We start from the raw sequence: 22,219 nt of genomic DNA, 5'->3' as shown, positions 1-22,219 counted from the left end.
ATATATTTAAAGATAATTTAAAACGAGTTACGAGTGATAATATTTTGAAGTTGAGATAGAAATAATATTATCTGGTATGATGGTAATATATATTAAATTCATTTTTAATAAACTCATCAATTTCACAATATAAAATGGAGAGTGAAGAAAATAAAAATAAAAAACAATCCACAGTTAGCATACCATATTTTGCAGTTATATTATAAAGAAAAATCGGAGTTTACTTTGACTTGAATCGCGGTACTTGCTCTAACAGGGGAGGTTTCAGTTTCAATTCCTCCATGGAAGCTAGGGACTCTCTCAGTTCCATCAACGGCGATTTCGGCTTCGCCGGCGCCACCGATCGGCGATTCGCCTTTTCGCGCCAATCCTCCTTCCAACAACCTCACACGCCGATAGACATCCCCGCGCACGGCCACCACCACCACCTCTACTGGTCCGCGCTCGACGATAAACCCTCTGCCTTGCGCCGAACATCGTCTCTCTCCTCCTTCGGTTTCTCCGTTTTCCGAAACGTTAGGTCTGGCCACAGGTACATGAAGAGGCTCTTTTTGATGATCTCGCTCAATGTCGCCTACTCCACCGCCGAATTGCTCATTGGCCTCTTCACCGGCCGCGTAGGTCAGATTCATTTTGCTTTTGCTTTTGCTTTTTTTTTTTTTTTTTTTTTTGCTGATTTGGTGAAATCTGCTTTGTGAACTGAATTTCAAATTCAATCTCTGCTGCCGTTTTGATTTGTGCCTTTTCCGTTTCAGGTTTGGTATCTGATGCGGTTCACCTGACTTTTGGATGTGGTTTGCTTACATTTTCGTTATTTGTTATGGCTGCGTCTAGGAAGAAAGCCGATCGAGAGTATACTTATGGGTGAGAGATTTGTTTATTTATTTATTACCGGTGCTTGTTAACAATGCTGCGTTTGTTGGTTTCTAGTTTCTACTTGGTCACTCTAACTAAATTTTTATGCCTAAAGGAAGTAGGACTGTAGAAGAGATGGTTGCTTGGATAATTTTTCTGGAAATAACCGTATAATTTTTTATTTAATTATTAATAACCAGTGGGGTATAGTTGTCTCGAAATAGTGGAAACCAAAATAGGGGATATCCCCTTGATATATTGTTATTGATTATAGATTATAATAATTAGTTTTGGAAACTTTTCCTGTACAGTCATGTCATATAACAAATTCGGGAATTCATAAGGTATGAATAAATATGTATGACAATTGACAAAGTTGTGTATCAAATTGTAGAAAACATGACTGTTTTTCCCACTTGCTTAAGATTACTTGTTAGTTGTTAGTTCTTTAACAGCTGGCATTGCTAAATTTGGTAAGTTGAAGAGCCTACCTTTTGCTCATGTGTCCCTTTTCTAACTTTTGTGCATGTAGATATTGTCCCAAGTTTTGTATCGAGGGCTAGTTCTCAATTCTCATGTAAAATTAAGGGATGGAGTTATGAACTCTTATTAAACAGGGAAAATATGAATTTATTAAATGAGCATTTGGCTAAACTGTCCTCTGTATGAAGTTTTTACATGACTTAACAAACATCCAGGTGTCCATATGTACCTGGCTACTGGCATGCATCTCATGTACTATAAAATTACTTTTTTTCTGTATGTCAACATGTCATTTTTGCGTTTTGTATTGAAGATTTAAGAATATGAATATGTCCAACAATTAATACTAGATGCAAACATGGCTAAACTTGTACCTTGTCCTTGTGTATGTGTGTGTGTTGACTACTAAAGGTATTTTTCGAACTACTTTTTACTTTTTGATAAATCATTTCAACCCTGTCTGTGCTTTTGACCGTGATTAAATTTCAGGTATAAAAGGCTAGAAGTTTTGTCTGCATTTACGAATGCCGTAAGTATTCATTTCCTTTACTACATCTGTCGTTACTGTATATCTGGGTGAATTGGTGGCCTGATGCTGTTACTAAAATGATGCTTCTATAAATATAATAAAACTAGTAACCATGTAAAAGTAAGCTGTGGAGATTACCAATGTTGATCTCAAATCATATCTGATTCTTCTGTGAGGTTTAATAACCTTGACAAGTTGACATGCAATTTTTATCCCTTTCATAAATATCTATAAAATAGAATTTTTATATTGATGTTGGGGCTGTTGTTAAAGGATTTATCTTGTATAATGCTGAATGATATTGCACAGTAAATGGTAAAAGAATTTCATAATTGACACGTTTTACTGAATTGAGTTGCTGAAAGCTTTTTTTATACCTAGGCAATGCAGTTTGTTTACGAAGGGATAATAAATGGCATTCTGGTTTGAATTTTACAATGCTGTCTTTAAATGATAACTTGTATGGGATTAAAAGAATTTTGTGTGAAGTGTTTTAATTAACTGTGGAAAACTTATTTCATTCTTTCTCTCCTGTCAGTATATCACATCATATGCACTAACATATTGAATTTTCTTCTTCTGCTGCTTGTGTAGACAGCTGTTTCTTTTGTTTATGTCATTCTCCCTAGCAGTTGAGGCGCTTCATGCATTCATACAAGATGAATCAGAACACAAGTAAGTTTGTATGCACAATGATTGTCAGTATTTATTACTTTTAAATAAATATTTTACATAACCAGCAACCAAATAATTGACCCAGTGTTGTTTTTCCCATAAGAATTGAAGTTTCGTAAGTCTTATTTTTGTGGTTGAGCTCAGTTCCATTTGATGCTTGCAAAGGTGATTTATATTGGTGTATGCAGTGATATGTTACTATCTGTATGAAGCATTCACATATAACACTCTTTGAGCCCTCTGATATTTGATCCAGATCATCTTAAATCATATCTTCTGGATATCATTATTGATGTGATCTTTTGTTCCATTTTTTTCCTGCACTATTTACGGTTGAACTTTATCTATTTTGCTTTTACCAGATTGTTTGTTAATCCATATGTGATTTCTTTCCTCTTCAGTCAGTATGTTTATTGTTCAAACTTAAAACTAAATGATACTATTGACAAATGAAGGAAATAACAATTCCCATCCATGTTAGGCCAGTTGTGGGGTATTTTTGCTGTTTAACAGTATTTATAACCTAATGATAGATGGTGAAATATAAGTAGCAACTTAAGTACTTAACCCAGACATACCCTTGGTTCCTTGGCATTGTACCCAATAGAAAGAGATGAATTACTGGCTTATGGCTAGCGGGACTTGAAACTATTTTCTTTGATCAATGTCTTATTTTGATGGCCTATCATGTCAGTTGTGTAGAATTTGTCAGTTGTGTAGAGCTTGTCAAACTTGACCAAATAGTCACCTACTTAAGACCAAGTTAAATAACCCTTGTCTAATAAACATAAAGAAAACTTAAATGACAACAATTTCTTTTGGGAATGCCCACAAAAACTAATGTCCATGAAAAGACAATTATAAATAGCTAAAAATTACAACTATAGTGATCTTTAGATCTGTCAATCTTCCGAATTATGACTTCTAGATTTTGCTGCTGCCTTCACTACATAATACATATATGTAAATTGTGTTTCTTTTGGTATGGGGAGGGGGTTATTTGTCTTAAGTGTGACTGTTTTTCATGCTAACAATTTTCTTTTTCATTTGTTTTTCTTTCTAATTTTTATTTATGCTGACTATGTTCTTGTAGGCATTACTTGATTGTCTCTGCAGTGACCAATTTATTTGTGAATCTCATTGGTGTATGGTTCTTCAGAAACTATGCCCGGATTAATCTTGGTTAGTATTTATTTTGATGTTTTTAGATTAACTTGATTAAATCTTTTCTCTGTTTTGAATGGTACATTCATGAATTGGTATTTCCCTTTGAGCGTTGACCTATAATAAATTAATAATCATTCAATGTTTCTTCTTGAATTTCTTGCAGCTTACAGAAACGCAGAAGATATGAATCACCACTCTGTTTTCCTACATGTTCTTGCAGATTCCATTCGCAGGTAGATATGCTTGGATTTATGTATGTTGTGCATTTGTGATAGTAACACCCTATAAATGCTAATGCATTTCCTTTCCTCTGTACAAAATAATATCAAGCTCATATACTTCAATGGTTTCTCAGTGCAGGTCTGATATTGGCATCCTGGTTATTGTCAATTGGGTAAATGTCATCTTTTTCTGTCTAATAATCTAGAGGGAGATAAAAAATAAAAGTATAAGGAAAAAACAATTGACCATTTCCTAACCTTATTACTTCAGATATTTTAGTTCGACTTATTTATGTTTCCTTCATTATAGGGTTCAGAATGCAGAAGTCTTGTGTTTAGGACTTGTTTCCGTTGCAGTTTTTATGCTTGTTCTGCCTCTCTTTAGGGCATCTGGTGGTATTTTGCTCCAAATGGCACCTCCTAGCATCCCAACTACTGCTTTTAACAAATGCTTAAGACAGGTTATTACTTTTTCTTGGGCAAAAATGTGTTTTGCTTCATGTGACTTGGGGATACTAATGCTTACTTTGAAATTCGTTTGGAACTAACACTTCATGCAAAAGGATTAACTGTATATTGGGTTTGCTTGTTTAAACTTTTTTCTTATAAAAATGTTTTTTTTTATAAATAAAATAAGCAATTTTCTATTTTTTTAATGTGTTTGCCCAAACTATTTTTTTTAAAAAAAGCACTTTCTAGAAACCTTTTTTTTTTTTTTTTTTTTTTTTTTTTTAAGTTTAAACAAATGGAGCCATTATCGAATGAGTTGTAAATGAAAAGCACTTTTTTCGTTCAATTTCTGTTTGTTTCAAATTGACTAAAAGTAAAAACGTGATGCTGCTGTCAAATTTCTAGATAATGCGGATGTTCTACAAATATTATATTGAAGCTGTTCCTAGATTCTAATATTCACGTTTCTGTGTTATAAAATTGTTGACAAAGCTACATTACGCCCTTACCAGTGACCACTTGAATATACACTTGTTTGGAACTCCTAAATAGAGGATATTTTAGTTTCAACTTTCAAATATTTTTTTTTCAAGTGGTGTTTTTATCACAGATCCAATCTTGGGGCTGGGAATAATAAGTGCATTTTGCTGGCTTTAGTCTATGTTATTTAAATTTAGCATATTTAAATTTTAATTTGACACTCCTGTTGATACGTCAATTTATCAGTGATTCATTTCGACTTATCTTATATTCCGTTCAGATTTCTGCTCTGGAAGATGTAGTGGAAGTCTCCCAGGCTCGCTTTTGGGAATTAGTGCCTGGTCATGTGGTTGGTTCACTTACATTACAGGTAATTTATTATTTGTTCTCCTTTTCTTTGCACTTCCGTTGTTAACTAGGGAACAAAATACTTACTCGATTAGTTATCTGTTATTAGGATATAATATGTCTGGATTCACATCCTTCTATCAAGTAGTCTTGTTCAAGTGAAATGTTGTTTATCTACTGTAGAGAGACCTGAATTTCGTTTTCAAATTTTGATTTAGTGTGGCATGTTTCATTTTCTTCTTATTTACGAACTACAATATATATGCTGACTTAGCGGGTCATGCTGGCAGGTAAAGAAAGGGACGAACGATCGCCCAATACTAGAATTTGTGCATGGTCTATACCATGATTTGGGTGTACAGGACCTTACAGTGCAGACTGATGAAGCATGAGACTTTCTCAACAGTTTTAGTTTTATGCTAGTAGTTATTACTAAGGTTTGTATACGCATTAATATCATAGTTTATTGCCGTTGAAAAGGATAGTCACGTGATTTCTTATTTGAAAAGGGATTATTGATTTTTAACCGGCACATTTTTTCCAGCCAAAATTAACGAGTTTAATCATTATGTAAATGTTTATGTTTACATATGCCCTTTTACACTGAGAAAGCGTATCTGATAGATAAGAAATGGATCCATATAAAAAAAGTATGAAAAATTTCGTGGATATAGGTACATTTTTAAAAAATATAGGAATTATCTGCATAATATTTGATTGGAAGTGATTAGTAACAGAGGAAAGTATTGGACTAACATCTAGGATTTGGACAATAAACATTTATTGGAAAAAATGTGTTTGCATTTTATTTGATTTTGAAGCGTATTTAATCACTATATATATATATATATATATATATATATATATATTATTTCTCCATGATCTATCCCAAACTTTAAGAGTGTGTTTAGCTTATAAGTTACTAGTTTTTATTTTAAAAAAAAACAACTTTATTCTCATTATTTTATTTGAACTTTAAATAACTAAATATGTTTTTTTTTGTTATTTTATGTTTATCAGCAATTGTATGAGCTAATCTTATTCAATGCATTCAATTCAATTACATAGTTTATAAGTTTTTATATTTTCAGTTAGTTTATATTTTATAAGCTTCAATTAGTCTATAAACTTTTAGATATTTTATAAGTTAATTTTATCAAATATGCATTAAACATTTAAACCTACACATCTCGGAAGGTTTTTTTTTTTAATATTTGCATAACTCGCTTAACTCAACTCATTTTCACTATTTTGTTGGTAAATAAATTTCGTAAAAGAGATGGGAGCTAGTACTTTGGATGTATTCCAAATTTGTAGGTTGTCTTCCCGTTAATTAAAGATCTTTATTTTTTTATTTTTGTATTTTTTAAATAGCCGTTGAAAGAGGAAAAATGTCTTTTAAAATTAAGATGTTAGAAGTATGTTTGAATTTCTCTATATAGAACAAAAAGTTTTTGTAAACTTTGAGAAAAATTTAAAATTCATTTTTAAGTTAAATGAAATTGATTTATGTATATTTTGGAGAATATTATTTCTAGTTTTCTATATAAGAAACAAATGAGTATTTTCTTGGTCCTAATTATAAAAAATTTGGTACCATTCTTAACTTAATTGTTAATTTTATTTTATACTCTTGATTAATTGTTAAGCATTTTAATGAGATATCTACTCATTATCTAATAGTGGATGATGATGCATTTATTTGGCAATTAACAGCACAAATCATTTTTATTTATTGGTTACATCAACTAGAGCTTTCTACTTTTGGTTCTATTAGCATTTTCCCAAGTATAAAGGTGAAAGTCACAGTGTGGTTTTCTTAATTAAGAGAGACTAAACCAGTGGTTTTTCTTTATTAAGCCCTCACTTAGCGGTTACATTAGGCGTGGAAGCCAACACGTTTGCTGCATACCTGTGTCTCATCATTCCTGATAACCCCAAATACTTTTTACTCTTTTTAAATTCTTTCCAAAAACACTGTCCTTCCCGATGAAAGTAACATTTGCATTGGCCACATTCAAGTGTCCATCCATTGCAGCGTTCACCACAGGCTTCACACTCACTGTTCTGCTCAGTTTTCTCAACCAAAGCAAGAGGGTGTGAGTGAAAATCGTATTTGAATCTCCCTCCGAACTTGACACGCCTACACTTGCCAACAACACAATAAGGATGAGCAGCATTGTCACAGTCATCACAGTAATAAAACCAACTTTTGGAAGACATTTTCTCATTGCAAATGCAACATTCATACTCCCTCAAATCCCCTTCCACAAAATAGTTTAGACTTAGTGGATGCTTGTCATTCACGTGCCACGCCTTACACGGAAGACCAGCACATCCACTATCAATAGCAAAATCCTCACAAACATCACACACGTACACATGTTTCGACCAAACATGACAACCTTTGCATTGCCTTGCAACTCTTGTCTTCTTAAGGAACAACGCATGAACGTGACTTTCATGTTCAACTTTCTCTTGTAGGGAACCACAACAAACATCAAGGTCGAATTGACACTCTTCGCAACGATACACAAAACCATTGCTCAGTGTTCTGCATCCATCGCACCTATAAATGCCATCATAAGGAGGTGCCTTGGCGAGAAGAGTTAGAGGGTGCTCATGAAACGGGTGTTGCCTCGTTCTAAGTAATCCAACACAACTTTGGTGCACATAGAAGCCACAATTTTCTTCTTGGCACGAAAAGAAACGTGGCGTGATGGGTTGGGTACACCCATCACATAGTTTATCAGAATATAACTGATTACCATGTTCCTCCACGAGCTTCAACGAATGTTCATGGCCAAAGAAACTAAAAGTCCAATCAATATCTTGGGTTTCCTCAGTTTCATAGCCTCTCAATGATTCCTCATCCTCTGTATCAGTCTCCCACTCTTCTCTTAAGTACTGTTCTGGACACTTCAAATGCACAGAAAATTTGCATTTTGAACAAAAGTAACCGGCAACAAACGGATTCATTGCCCCATTACAAGCATCACAAGTTATGCCACCCCAGTTACTCAAGCTATAAAAGTGATGACGGCCATAGGAGAGCTTCAAACGGTGGTCATGGCCATTTATTCTAATAGCAAGAGGCAATTCAGCACAGTAAGAATGAACCCAAATCTGACAAATGGAGCATAAGCAAGCGGGGCCACTGTTTGCATGCATGCCACATGCATAGCAAACAAACGAGTTTGGATTTGTCAAGAGCGTGAAGGCATGCCTATGGCCATCATCGGGGTGCCAGCGAGAAGCACATGTCACGTCAAGGTCATAGTCGCAAAGAAAACAATGGTATACGAAGTTCTTGAAGAGTCCTCTACATGAATCACATGCGTAGTGTTGCTTATAAGGGGTGGTGGAAAGGAGAATGAGGGGGTGCTGAGGGTGAAATGGGTGCTTCAAGAGGCGCTCTAGTTCTGCGCATGTTTTGTGAAGGACGAAATCGCATTGGTCGCAGGAGAAGTTAGGACCTGAAATTGGTTTTTCACAGCCTGAGCAAACGACTTGTTTCTTGTCCTTTTTCAGCTCCTCTTTGAACGTTAGAGGGTGGATATGGCTGAAATGCTCAATCTGCTCCATGTTTTCTTGCTCTTTCGAAATTAATTAAGGGTGATTTTCTGTTTTTGAGCATTCAAATATGATTTTTGGGTATTTGTATATACTGTTGATTAGGGATGAAGTCTAATGTAAAGTAAACTTTGCTGCATGGTTAAGACATCAAAGATGGAAATCCTTATTCTTGCTTAAACAAATAGAATACACAAGGAATTTCAATTTCCTATTAAAGGGAGTTAAAAAAGCTTTTAGTTTGGCCACCAACCTAGGATTGTACATTCCATAACATATATTGGAAAGGACCACATGCCAATCGCAATACTGAGCCATAATTTTGGAGTGGTAGGTAAGAATGGGTCAAGTTGATACCCAAGTTCAAAAAGAAAAGAATTTTAAGTTGCTTTCAAGATATTTCAATCAAATTCCTTGTCATATATAGAAGTAGGATGAAGTTTTAGATTGAGAAAAAAAGTGAGATCAATTTTTTTGGTTTTCCAATACGAGATCAAAATACCCCCACAAATTTTAATTTTTGGTCTGAGTGAGAGACTAATTCTTGATTCGAAGTTACTCTTCGAATATTAATGGGTCAAAAAAATGTTTGTTAAATAACAAAACACAAATATAACGGAGTAACTTAAAAAACTAATTTCACAAATGCTTCTTTTATATCACGAAAACAAATATTTTGAGGCAAAAATTTGTTGTAAAAATAAGTGGATTTTAGATAAGATCGAATCAACAAAGATGTTTTTTTATTTAAAAAATTATATTGATATCGTTACCAATAAATAAATAAATTATATTGATATAATTAAACTAACAATAGATATAATTAAACTAACAATACATATGAATTATCTAATACTTTCTCATAATTGTTCAATTTTAATAAAATTTAAAAAATATATTTAAGATAATATTAAGTTAAAATTCAATAGTTTGATCACTAAAATTTAACTTTACTGAAAGGGATTTGATAGGTAAAATTTTTTTCACATCAAAGAATTATAATTCCTGAGATTATAAATTGTTATAACCTTAATTCCTAGAAATGATTAAATTCGTTTGATTACTTATAAAAATTCTTAAAAATATAAAGATTCTTTAATTTGATTATAATATTACTTTTTTTTGGTATATAAATAGGTTTTAAAAAAAATATTCTTTATTAAAATAACCTTATTAAAATATTATATTTTACTTAAAATAACAAATCAACAATTTCCATATGATTAACTCAAAGTGTGAATATGGTTTTAATGACGTATCATAGTAGGGAAAAAAAAAGTTAAATTGACCAAAAAAAAAACAATTAAAATTTAAAAATAAGTAAACTAGAAAATAAAAAAAAACATATAATGCAATTTTATTTAAATAATTTTTAAATTTAAAATATAAAAATTGTATTAAGAAATTAGTAAGGCAGTTTTATAAATTTTAAATAATTATAAAAATAACATATATTATTAAAATAATATAATTATTTTATTTTTATTATTAGGTTAAGGAGAAAAGTGATAAAAAATAGTAATTCTTACCTGATACACATTCAAATATTTTGTAAAAAAACAATAAAATAATTTGTTAAAAGTTTATACACAAAATTTTAAACTAATTTTATTTTTTCCTTAAAAATAATATAATTAAAAGTGATAAAAAAAATAAATAAAGGGATAAAAAATACAAATAAAAGGATAAAAAATAATATGCCTAATAAATTATTTAATTTAATTTATATTTTAATTATTTAATAAAATTAATGTGTTTTCATGCTTTTATGTTTGTTGATAATTATCAAATATATATAATTTTTATTCAATTTTGACAATTATTAATATATCTTATGCTTCTAAATCTTATTTTTTGTCATAAAATATTTAGTCAATAGTTAATTTTATTTTATGATTTAATTATTTAAATATTAGATATTTTTAATATTTTTATTTCTTGAAAAATAATACAGAGAAAAAATAATTTGGAAGCTACAAGTCTTGAAAGAAAACTATTGCTCCAAGTCTTAAAAGGAAATTATTACTCCAAGTTACATAGAAGACTTATTCTAAACAAGTGAAATTTGCTCATAACAACCAATAGCTTGTTCTATGTGAGTCAAGTCAGAGAACAATTCTGGAAGATTATACCAACTCACTCAAAACAAGCCAAAATTGTTCAAAACTACCACAAGAACACTTTGAATGAGTGAAGTCAAAGTGCACTCCTGAAAGCACTAACAAACCTACATTATAATGAGGGTGGAGAAATGCACCCCTCACTTTAATTAAATTATTTGTATATGTTTAATAATATTTCATTTTTTACTCTCTAATTTTATATATTGAACACATTAATGATTATTTTTTATATTTATTATGTTTATATATATATATATATATATATATATATATATATATATATATATATATATATATATATATATATATATATATATAGATAGATAGATATATTATTTTCGTCTGTTACATTTAATTTATATCATAACATATTATCTAGCAAAATCATTCATGGTTATCTTGATAAGGAAGATTTTGCTAACTTAATAAGCATCTGACATGGAAGAAATTAAACTTTTGAAATTCAATTATGTAATACAGACATCTAATCATATATTATAATAAATAAGTGGTAGTTGACGCATTGAAATGTTAGATATTAGCTATCCAGTGTTAAATATGTATTGAGGTAAGTTATACACTTGTATTATGTAAAAATATTTTACACATTGATCCTTATGTTGAAGAGTTATTGTAGTCATTTATTATACACTGACCTTTATATTAAAGACATGTAGTGTATTGGCAGTGATATGCCAACCAAAAGTAGGTGGCTTCATTGCAGTGCAGTAGTAATGTGAAACAAACACAATTTGCACGTACAATTTGGGTGTTCAACTTCGAATGCTTTTACATCGACACGGTTAACTTCCTCTTATAAAAATTAATTTGTAAGATAAAGATTATACTTACTTGTATACTATTTCACACTCAATATTATTAAATTTTATGCATTGATAAATATATAATGGATTATCCTTTTAAATAGATCTAGGACATGTAAAACTTGCCTCAATATATTCTCTCATTTTCAACACTATTAGACTTGGTATATATATAAATAATAGATAACTCTTTTAAAAGATCTAAGATAGCATTGATATTATCTTAAAATACAGGTTTGAGCTTAAATCAACTCTATAAAACTTAACACTTTTGATATTGAGTTTGGTAAATAGATAAATGATAGATGAACTTTTTTATTCTTTCTTATAGATTTAGGATATGTGAGACTAGATATTTTTCCAAATACACTCCCTCACATAGAATAATATTAGGTTTGATACCATTTTAGTGATGAAGTTATTTTATGATATTTATCTAAGAGAATATTATATAAGAGTTATTTTTATAAGATTATTTCATATACAACTCCACAATGATGAGATATTGTTTGCTTTGAGCCTAAACCCTCACGATTTTACTTTTGGTTATTACCCAAAAGACCTCTTAATTATTGGAATATGTTTATATTTTATAAATGATTATTCTTTTCTTATTTTATTGATGTAGAATTTGTTTGTATCCTAACACTTAGAATGTGATTGTTTGAGTCTAGCTCAATTCTACAAAATCTAACCATTTAATATTGCGCTTGGTGCATGAATAAATGGTAAGCGACCCTTTTAAATAGACCTAAGATAGGCAAAAATTGAGTTTTTTTTTCTCACTCAAACACTATTGAGTTTGGTGTATGTATAAATGATAAGTGACCTATTTAATATGTTTAGGATAATCCTAATAGCATTTTAGAATGTGAGTTTAGGCACAACACTATTGGGTTGCATGTATAAATGGTTGGTGGCTCTATAATAGATTTAAGATGGCTTTAATATCATATTAAAATGTAGGTTTGGACCCAACACTATTAAATTTGATATGTAGATAAATGTAGGTGACAATTTTTTTTTTAATAAATCTAGGATAAGCTGGACATGGGTTCCAAATACCTCCTCACACTCAAGGCTATTGGACTTGGTGTGTATATAAATGGTGAGTGACCTTTTTAATATATCTAGGATAATTATGAAATCATTTTAAAATGTGAGTTTGTATTCAACAATAATGGATTTGGTGTGTGAATAAATGGTAGGATTAATGTATGTATAAATGGTTAGTGACCCTTTTAATAGATTTGAGATAACTCTGATATCATCTTAGAATGTGATTCAAGTATAATACTATTAACCATGATGTATGCACAAATGGTGGATGATTTTTTTAATAAATCCAGGATAACTTAAATACCATCTTAGAATGTGAATTTAAATTCAACACTATTGAACTTGAACTTGATGCATGAATAAATATGAGTGACCTATTTTAATGGATCTAGGATAGGTGAAACTTCATTTTTTTTCCTAATATATTTTCTCACACCTAGCACTATTGTATTGGGTTTGAGGTGTGTATAAATAGTGGGTGACCTTTTTAATAGATTTAAATTATTTCTGATACCATCTTAGACTGTGTTTTTTGACCTAATACTATTAAATTTAGTGCGTCAATAAATGATAGGTGATCTTTTTTAATGAATCTAGGATAGTCAAGACTTGAATTTTTTCAAATACATACCCTCACATCAAACATTATTGTGCTTATTGCATGTATATATGGTGAGTAACTTTTGACTTAATGCATGAATAAATGGTGGATATTCCTTTTAATGGGTTTAAGATAAGCAAGATTTGAATTTTTTTCAATATGCACCCTCACAAGTCACACGACTCACACCCAACATTATTGAATTTGATAGATGTACATCTTTGAATAATTCTAATAGCATATTTGAATACACGATGATAATAACCTTTTTATTAGTTATAAGATAATTGTGATACCATTTTTAAATGTAAATTTTGATCTAATTCAATCTTATAAACATTATAAATTTGAGTCTAATTCAATCTTTTATTATTTATAAAATATAAAATAATTATTACTTCAAATATTTTATTTTGATGTAGGACTTAGATTTTCCTAATTTAATGTTAATTAGTGAAGGGTGTAGGATTTGGTTAGTCAGATGTTTGCCTTTATACAACAATCATCATACAAATAAATAATGAATGCAACAAAAATGTAAATTTAAAATCAAGTGAAATTCAAATTATAACAAGGAAGAGTAACCTATTTATAATTTTATTTCTATGATTTAATTATATTAAAGTGGGAAATAATTATATGATTGTTAACAGTGAAAAATAAAACTAAAATTAACACTTGAAAAAAAGAAGAGTACTTTGAAACACATTTTTATATGAAAGATAATAGAAATGTTTTTACTTTTTGATTAGTAAAAAAAAACTTAAAATAAATATATACCATTTTAATTATATATAACACCCTACTATGTTATTACATAAAACTAACTAAACTATGTTAATGTTAATTGCATTTTTAAAATAAAACTAAAAAGGCATCCTAAAATCAGAATATTTGTTCCCCAACTGAATTGATCAAACCAGTCATGTTCAGTAAAACTATAGAACAAATTTAAACAAGAAACTTAAATTTATAATTAAAAGAATTATAAACCATTTACTTAATATATATAAAATAAACTTTATTAATTGATCAGTAGGATTTTTCAACAATGAAAATCATTCTAAAAAATAGGTCAATAATTATAAAGCAAGCATCAACTAGATTATATAATATATAAATTTAATTAACTGTAGCAGGGTCGCTGAATAATGAAAAATTCTCTTAAAAATAGGCTCATGTCGTTTTATGTAAAGGACAAGTGATATTCTTTTTAAAAGAAAGAATATTTCGCTTTGTGTTCATAACAATATACAATATGGACTTCAGTAAGATGCGTAGACACAAGTCCTCTTGACTCTTCCCAGTTTGTTCTGTTAGTATTGTGTCATATCTTGTGCCACAATCATCCCTAGTTCCTTGCTTGAATGTTCCATTTTTTTTTTGTCTCACTTTCATATCCTCAGCATTATTGTTTGTAGATCTCAATATCCGAAAACATAGTAAGAAGAAACTGCTGAAAGGGGCTAACACATTTGCTTCATACTGGTGTTTCATCAAATACTTTGTATATCATCATATTGGAATCTGCCTCCCAACTTTACACGCCTAATCTTGCCAACAACATGATAAGGATGAGCAGAAAAGTCACAGTCATAACAGTACTAAAATCATTTTTTGGAGACATTTTCTCATTGCAAATGACACATTCATATTCCCTCAAATCCCTTTCAACAAATAGTTTGGACCTAGAGGATGTTTGTCATAAATGTGCCTTACTAGGTAGAGTATCACACCCACGATTAATAGCAAAATCCTTGCAAACATCACACACATAGCACATTGTTCAATTATCTTCATTCATCTCAGTTATAAACGGGTGTTGCTTTGTTCTGATAATTGATGTAATCTCAAATAAGTCTAGTGATTAATGAAATATTTTAGGAGATATAAACTGGTTGAAGGGACCACTCGGACATAACAATATTGAAGTAGTAGACAGAGGTACATTGAAGGTTGATAGTCCAGTTCAAAAAAAAAAAGTTAAGTGCCTTCAACGTATGTTAATCAAATCCTTACATATACAGAAGTGAGTTGAAATTTGTGAGAGAAACAAAATGAAATATTTGGGCTTGGAACATTAATGAGTTGAAAATAAGTTTGTGAGTAAAGTGGAAGAAACTTGCTGTATAAAACCTTTCCTAGATCAAGAAAACAAATATTTTTAAGTACAATTTTATTGTGAAAATAACTGTTGTTTAAGAATCCACAAAATATTTTTTTTACATTATATCAATCCGTTTATGATTTCAAATAACTTATTTTGGCATGGTTCTTGTAGTTGAAACTACTTTCTTGTGGATAATGTCCGCCTAGTTCCCTATTTTGATTGAATTTCTCAGTCCAGCCTTCTGATTCAAAACTCGTCCTGTTCAGACTTCTTTTCTGAACTCACTTTTCTTTTTTTACTTCACATAAATGAAAATTTTACTATCATAACACAATAATTCAAATAAATAATAAATAAATAAACTAAATATATATCTTATTAGCAATGTTGTAAAAGAGTAATTTGTTATACCGTGACTTGTGAGTAACTTTTGTACTTCCAAATCATATTAGTTTATGCTAAATCTTCATTTTTCTTCTAAACTAACTGAAACTTTCACCTGATGTGGAAGAAATATACTATACAAATAGTCAAACAATTTTCCAGCAAAACTAAATTTCACAAGATCAAGATAAAAAAAAAACTGACATAAAACTTAAGCAAGAATTAGTAAGAACTGGAAACTAATTAATTATTAGCTCAGACAAAAGATTAGAGAGACACACACGACATCACATTAATCCATCAGAATTTGCAAGCAAATTAAAGAAGTGAAAACTCACTGTCACAGACGAATTAAGAAAGGTGAGACTGAAGAGGCAGGAACTTATGAGAAACTTAGCAGCTTTTGATGAACAATGTTATAAAAATTTGGGCAACTTTAGTCTAGGTGAGAGCGACCCGTATCGATGAAACCTCAACACAACATCTCCAAATCTAATTGGTAAGTGGTGGGAAGAGTATGAGCCATGATCATGAACCAAATCGATACGCGTTTCTCTCACCCAGATCAAAGATGGCCAGAGCCAGAGCCAAAGCAAAGAAAATGTTCTGTTTAGGTTCGTGCTTATTTCTTTTGTTCATTTTATACATCTTTATAATGATAAATATATAAGGTAGCCACAGCCGACACAATTGAATCCTGACTTCAGATCAAAGCCACTTGTTCCAAATGAGTTTTATTATAATAATATACTATTAGTTAATCTAGAATCTTTGGCCAATAAATATAATTTGTAATGAATGTATACTATTATTAATCTAGAAACCTCAGTCAAATCATGATGCCCTATATAACACATGAAAAACGTATATTTTTTAATAGTTAATACCTTCCTGAGTATTGATATAATGATACCTCATCCACTAATATAAAAAATAGGGCGACAAAATGATGTACATATACTTCTTTCAACTGAAAAATATATGACTGTTTTCCGAGGACGTACAACTCTCATCATAAACTATGACATTATATTTGTTTTGGATCTATTTAACTTGTGAATCAGCAGTATAACATTCTTTTAACTTTTTTTTTTTTAAAAGTTGTCAATATATCATCAGCACATAAAATTTTAATATATATTATCATCAAGACATCAGCTATTTAATTATATTTTTTAATTCCGTGATTTTAATAGGAATTTGTGATCTATAAAATAGTAAAAGTAAATGAAGGAGAATTTGATTGCAAGACCTCCTTTTCTTTTAGTACACAAATTATTAAATCATTTAGTTTGTTTAAATAATTATATAAATATTATATTACATATAACAAAAGTAAATATATATATATATATATGTTTTAAATTCTTAGTTAATGTTAACCTAGTTTAAAACAATAAATATAAAATTTTAAAATACTTATTCATTATTTTTATATTTATTTTTAGTATATCAATTTATTATTTAAATTCATAAATTTATATTTATATAAAATAATAAAGAAGTATTTTGAAATTTTATTTTTATTATTTTAAAACTATATTTAATATTAAATGAGTAGCTTAAAGTTTTATATTTACCTTTTTACATATATAATATTTTTTACTAGATTGTTTTTATATACATAATAGTGTTTATAATATGATTCAAACAAATTAAATGATATTATATATATATATATATATATATATTTACTACTTTTTAAATTATAAATTACGTTTAGTGAATTAAAATTGCATAATTAAAAGTAAAAAATATTATGAATTGAATATTATAAATAAACCAAAAATTAAATTTAATTATCATATCACATTCATTTAGTGTCCGAATAAACATTAACAAGTAAACCAAAATTAAAAATTTTACAAAATCAAAAATTAAAATTAATTGAAACCATAATTATACAACTAAATAGACAATCTACAAAAGAAATTTATCCTATGCTGGTTTAATACAAAGGTTATGATAAATGTACATTTCAATGAAAAATGATAGACAACTACAAAAGCAATTTATCATATGCTGATTTAGTGCAAAGGTAAAAAAGACTTTATTAATTGAAATTTAAAAAATTTAAAAACCACAACAAGCAATTTGAATTAACTACATAAATTAGGAAAAATATAAAATTCTATAACAAATTTTAAATATACTTGAATTCTATAAAATTTTAAATACCTGAAAGGAAGACTCTTTCAAAAATTAGCATATGCCATATAGTGTGAGGATACACGGTATTCTTTAGTAAAAGACGAAAGAATATAATTCACTTTATATTCATCACACGACTCTGTCTCTGTGTTTATTTTATGCTGAAAGCTGTTTTAATTTATAACATTAGTAGTTCACTTTCACTCAATACATTCTCCAATGTGGGCTTTAAGAAATAGAGACACAAGCACACTTGACTCCTCCCTTTGCTCGTGTCTCTGTTGTCACGAATTCTTAGAAACACTTGATCTTTCATCTCACCTTCGTATCTTTGGCATCACAGTTTTCTAGATCTCAATAATATCCCAAAACAAAAGACAATTAAAAAATTGGCCTCGAAAAGCTCTGCTACTGTTAAAAGAGACCACCGCAGCCGGATTACAGCGTGTTTGAAAAACTATTTTTTTAACGAAAACATAAAATTATACTTTTTAAAGTACTAAAATATAAAATAACTATTCCTATCTTTTCTATTTAGTGTACATCTTTTAAATTTTAACAATATAATAAACATACACTTAATCTCTCAAGATATTAGTGCTTAAACTTTTCTAATTAATAGTTGCTTCTACTCATTGCAGTAGTGAACCTACGTACCAGAGGAACAAGGAATTTCCTTTTACCCTCGTTAAACAAACCATTTGAAATATACCTAAATATTTTTAGAAAAATTATATTTCAAATATTTATATTTAATCTGTTTTATTATTTTAAGATTTGTTTTCTTATTTTTAGAATAGGATAATATCAATATTTGATTTTGTATAACAAATTTTCTCTATAAATAGAAATTTATGAATAAAATTAGATTATGCTCTTCTGATAAAAATAACTCTTATAAAATATTTCCTCAGATAAATATCATAAAATAATCCCATCATTGATATCTAGAGCTAAGGTTACGATCTTGGAGATGAAAGCAGAAACAAACTTTTCACAAATTTCCCCACTTATTTTTGATGGAGAAAGTTACGATCTTTGGGCAGTGAGAATGGAGGCATACCTAGAAGCTTTAGATCTCTGGGAAGCCGTAGAAGAAGATTATGATGTTTTCGCGTTGTCAGACAATCCTACTGTAGTCCAAATGAAAATTCACAAGGAAAAGAAAATCAAGAAGGCAAAGACAAAAAGTTATCTCTTTGCCTGTGTTTCACAAAATGTTTTCACCAAGATTATGACTCTCAAATCGGCAAAAATAATTTGGGATTATCTAAAGAAAGAATATGCTGAAGATGAAAGGATTCGAAGCATGCAAGTATTAAATTTAATGAGAGAATTTGAAATACAAAGAATGAAGGAGACTAAGACAATCAAACAATACTTTGACAAATTGCTTGGCATTGCTAATAAGATACAATCACTAGTGCAAGAATTAGATTTAAAATCGGAGTTTTAAGATCGATTATAAGGTAACCGATCTTAAAAGTACTTTTAAGATCAGTTATAAAAGAACCGATCTTAAAGTGGCACTTTTAAGATCGGTTCTGAAATAACCGATTTTAAAAGTATCGTCAGAAATCTTTTATATTCCCCCCATTGTCATTCTCTTCAATCTTTCCCTAAAGCTCTCATTTTTTAAAGTCTCCAATAAGGTAAATTTCGTTGTCGTTTTCGTTTTCATTTTCGTCTTCTTTTTCTATTTCTTTTCGTTTTTTCATGATTTCTCGTCTTTGTGTTGTAGGTCCAGTTTGGGTTCGAAACTGGAACGGCCCGTTCTGCAAGGAGAACGGGCCGTTCTCCAAGGAGTGCGGGCCGTGCTCCAAAGAGAACGGGTCGTTCTCCATGGAGAACAGGGCGTTCTCCAAAGAGAACGGGACGTGCTCCAGGGAGAACGGGTCGTTCTCCAAGTTACCTTTTAGGCATTTTGATCAGACTGGAACGTCCCGTTCCGGTTTTGGAACGACCTGTTCTAGTTTTGGAACGGCCTGTTCCAGTTTATTTTTTTCCCACATCTAGACTTTTAAGATCGGTTATAAAACAACCGATTTTAAAAGTTGACTTTTAAAATTGGTTGTTTAACTTATTTTAAAAGTCTAACTTTTAAAATCGGCTCTTTCAAGATCGGTTAAAGAACCGATTTTAAAAGTAAAAAATAACCGATTTTAAAAGTCTTTTTTCCACTAGTGGATTACTAGGAACACAATTTCTTAATTCTAGAATTGTTGAAAAAATACTAGTAACTATACTTGAAAGATATGAAGCTTCAATAGCGGTCTTGGAGAACACAAATGATCTGAGTAAGATCACTTTGGCAGAGGTATTACATGCATTGCAAGCATTAGAACAAAGGAGGCTTATGAGAGAAGAAAGATCTATGGAAGGTGTATATTTAGCCAAATGAAAGAACAACAATGGTGGCAAAAACAAGAAGAAAGAATTGTTCCAAAAGAACATTCAAAATAATAACACTCAAAATTTTCCACCATGTCCTTATTGCAAAAAGACTAATCATCCATAACAGAAATGTTGGTGGAGACCTGATTTAAAATGTGACAAGTGCGAACAATTAGGACACCTAAAATATGTATGCAAATCTCATGAGCAACAAGAAGAAACCAACATTGTTGAAGATCAACAAGAAGAGGAAGAAGAACAAATACTTTTAATGTCATGCTTTATGACCAAAAAACCCTCAAAAGCTTGGATTATTGATAGTGGTTGTACAAACCATATGAATTATGACCGAGAACTCTTCAAAGAACTCAACAAAACTGATATCTCTAAAGTCGAAACGGGGAATGGAGCACACCTTATAGTAAAAGGCAAAGGAACACTGTTTATTAAAAGTCATTCAGGTTTAAAATTAATATCTAATGTTGTATATGTTCCTGATATTAATCAAAATTTGTTGAGTGTTGCTCAGTTGTTGGGAAAAGGTTATAAAGTGTTATTTGAAGACAAAAACTATGTGATTAAAGATATACACAACAAAGAAGTATTTAATGTCCATATGAAAGGCAAGAATTTTGCTTTAAATTTGGAGAAGGAGGAACCAATTATAAATGAAAATACAAATGAAGAGCACAAAGATGCATGTCTTCAAAAGAAGATTGATGATCAAGAGGAGAATGAAGATGATGAAAAATCACCTTCAAATGAGAAGCTCATGACAAATGCTAAAGTAGTTTCACTCAAGAAGAATTGTAACAAAAATCACAAAAAAAAAGAAACTGATCAAAAAGAGAAAAGACAGATTTTGAAATTCAAATTTAAATTAGGTGATAAAGATATTTAGTCAAGGAGTTTTGGGAATATGTCTAAATATCTTTAAGAAAATTATATTTCAAATATTTAGATTTAATCTATTTTGATTATTTTAAGATTTGTTTTCTTATTTTTAGAATAGGATAATATCAATATTTGATTTTGTATAACAAATTTTCTCTATAAATAGAGACTTATGAATAAAATTAAATTATGCTCTTCTGATAAAAATAACTCTTATAAAATATTATCTCAGATAAATATCATAAAATAATCTCATCACAAACTATGTTATCCTTAACAAAGATTCGATTATTTGTGATTTGTAACTCAGTTAGAAACTCAAACAAACTAAAAATAACCAATTGCATGAGAACTTTTGAAAAAACTCTATGTTTTAGATATACACCTTTTAAAATGTGTATAGTCATACACTTACACTAGTTAAAATTAATTTTGTCATGTCATGTGCAAGGATTTGTTCTAAGCCATTGTAATATTTCAAAGTTATACAAAAACCCAAAAGACAAGGAAGATTGTAGGTACTTTTCTATTGTTTATAAATAACAACTTAAAATTTGTTCAACGCAATAACAAAGAGCACCATCAACAGGATATGAAAGAGTAAGTCATCCATAGCGAAACAGGCTCATTACTTCTTTTTTGAAAATTGAACTAAATTGTAAGCATCGATCCCTATTAACACACAAATTTAAAACAAATGTAATTCAAAATCCTTGTTACAGTGTTGGTTTCAGGAGGTTGCTGCTGCAGTTTAAAGTAATAGAAGGGTATAAAAAGAGGCACCATAAGTTAGAGAATATTTCCAATTTAGTGAAAAAAGTTTAAAAAGAAAAGTGTTGTAAGCATTATCTGGTGTATGAGTGTGAAGTGTGAAACGAAAGAGCATACCCGCCGGCTA

At 29.8% G+C, this 22,219-nt stretch overlaps 2 protein-coding genes, 1 long non-coding RNA gene and 1 other non-coding gene across 5 annotated transcripts; 1 reads left to right on the top strand and 3 right to left on the bottom strand.

The window, feature by feature from the left end:
• The first annotated feature begins 186 nt into the window (after nt 1-186).
• Nucleotides 187-5,783, top strand: LOC109796963 (Cation efflux family protein). 2 transcript variants are annotated; one of them, XM_020356835.3, is made up of 10 exons: nt 189-621; nt 756-864; nt 1,828-1,867; nt 2,466-2,542; nt 3,636-3,724; nt 3,873-3,942; nt 4,065-4,103; nt 4,241-4,391; nt 5,141-5,230; nt 5,499-5,783. In XM_020356835.3, exons 1-10 carry the CDS (start codon nt 282-284, stop codon nt 5,598-5,600), a joined length of 1,107 nt encoding a protein of 368 aa, XP_020212424.1. In that variant the 5' UTR covers nt 189-281; the 3' UTR covers nt 5,601-5,783. The 2 variants fall into 2 exon arrangements, with proteins under 2 accessions (XP_082915485.1, XP_020212424.1); XM_083059359.1 differs by lacking the exon at nt 4,065-4,103 and having other exon boundaries at nt 187-621.
• A 1,094-nt stretch (nt 5,784-6,877) lies between these two features.
• Nucleotides 6,878-8,960, bottom strand: LOC109797490 (uncharacterized). Its single transcript, XM_020357543.3, has one exon. The coding sequence runs from the start codon at nt 8,791-8,793 to the stop codon at nt 7,072-7,074; it is 1,722 nt and encodes a 573-aa protein (XP_020213132.1). The 5' UTR covers nt 8,794-8,960; the 3' UTR covers nt 6,878-7,071.
• Nucleotides 8,961-14,533: 5,573 nt separating this feature from the next.
• On the bottom strand, nt 14,534-17,208 carry LOC109797354 (uncharacterized). Its single transcript, XR_002239698.3, has 2 exons — nt 16,221-17,208; nt 14,534-14,936 (listed from the first exon to the last, which is right to left on the bottom strand). It is a non-coding gene; the product is annotated as an uncharacterized LOC109797354 (long non-coding RNA).
• An 847-nt stretch (nt 17,209-18,055) lies between these two features.
• Nucleotides 18,056-18,172, bottom strand: LOC114915876 (U5 spliceosomal RNA). The gene has a single exon (XR_003804065.1). It is a non-coding gene; the product is annotated as a U5 spliceosomal RNA (small nuclear RNA).
• Nucleotides 18,173-22,219: the final 4,047 nt, after the last annotated feature.

This window comes from Cajanus cajan, chromosome 6 (assembly GCF_000230855.2).
Source record: "Cajanus cajan strain Asha chromosome 6, NIPB_CcT2T_4, whole genome shotgun sequence".
Lineage (NCBI taxonomy): Eukaryota > Viridiplantae > Streptophyta > Magnoliopsida > Fabales > Fabaceae > Cajanus > Cajanus cajan.
The sequence above is the reverse complement of the archived record's forward strand: the minus strand, read 5'-3'. Positions and strand labels throughout refer to the sequence as shown.

Coding starts and splice junctions, on each gene's coding strand:
- LOC109796963 (XM_020356835.3), top strand. CDS start 282: ATGGAAGCTAGGGACTCTCTCAGTTCCATCAACGGCGATTTCGGCTTC. Junction 622..755: donor CCTCTTCACCGGCCGCGTAG/GTCAGATTCATT, acceptor TTTCCGTTTCAG/GTTTGGTATCTGATGCGGTT. Junction 5,231..5,498: donor TTGGTTCACTTACATTACAG/GTAATTTATTAT, acceptor TCATGCTGGCAG/GTAAAGAAAGGGACGAACGA.
- LOC109797490 (XM_020357543.3), bottom strand. CDS start 8,793: ATGGAGCAGATTGAGCATTTCAGCCATATCCACCCTCTAACGTTCAAA.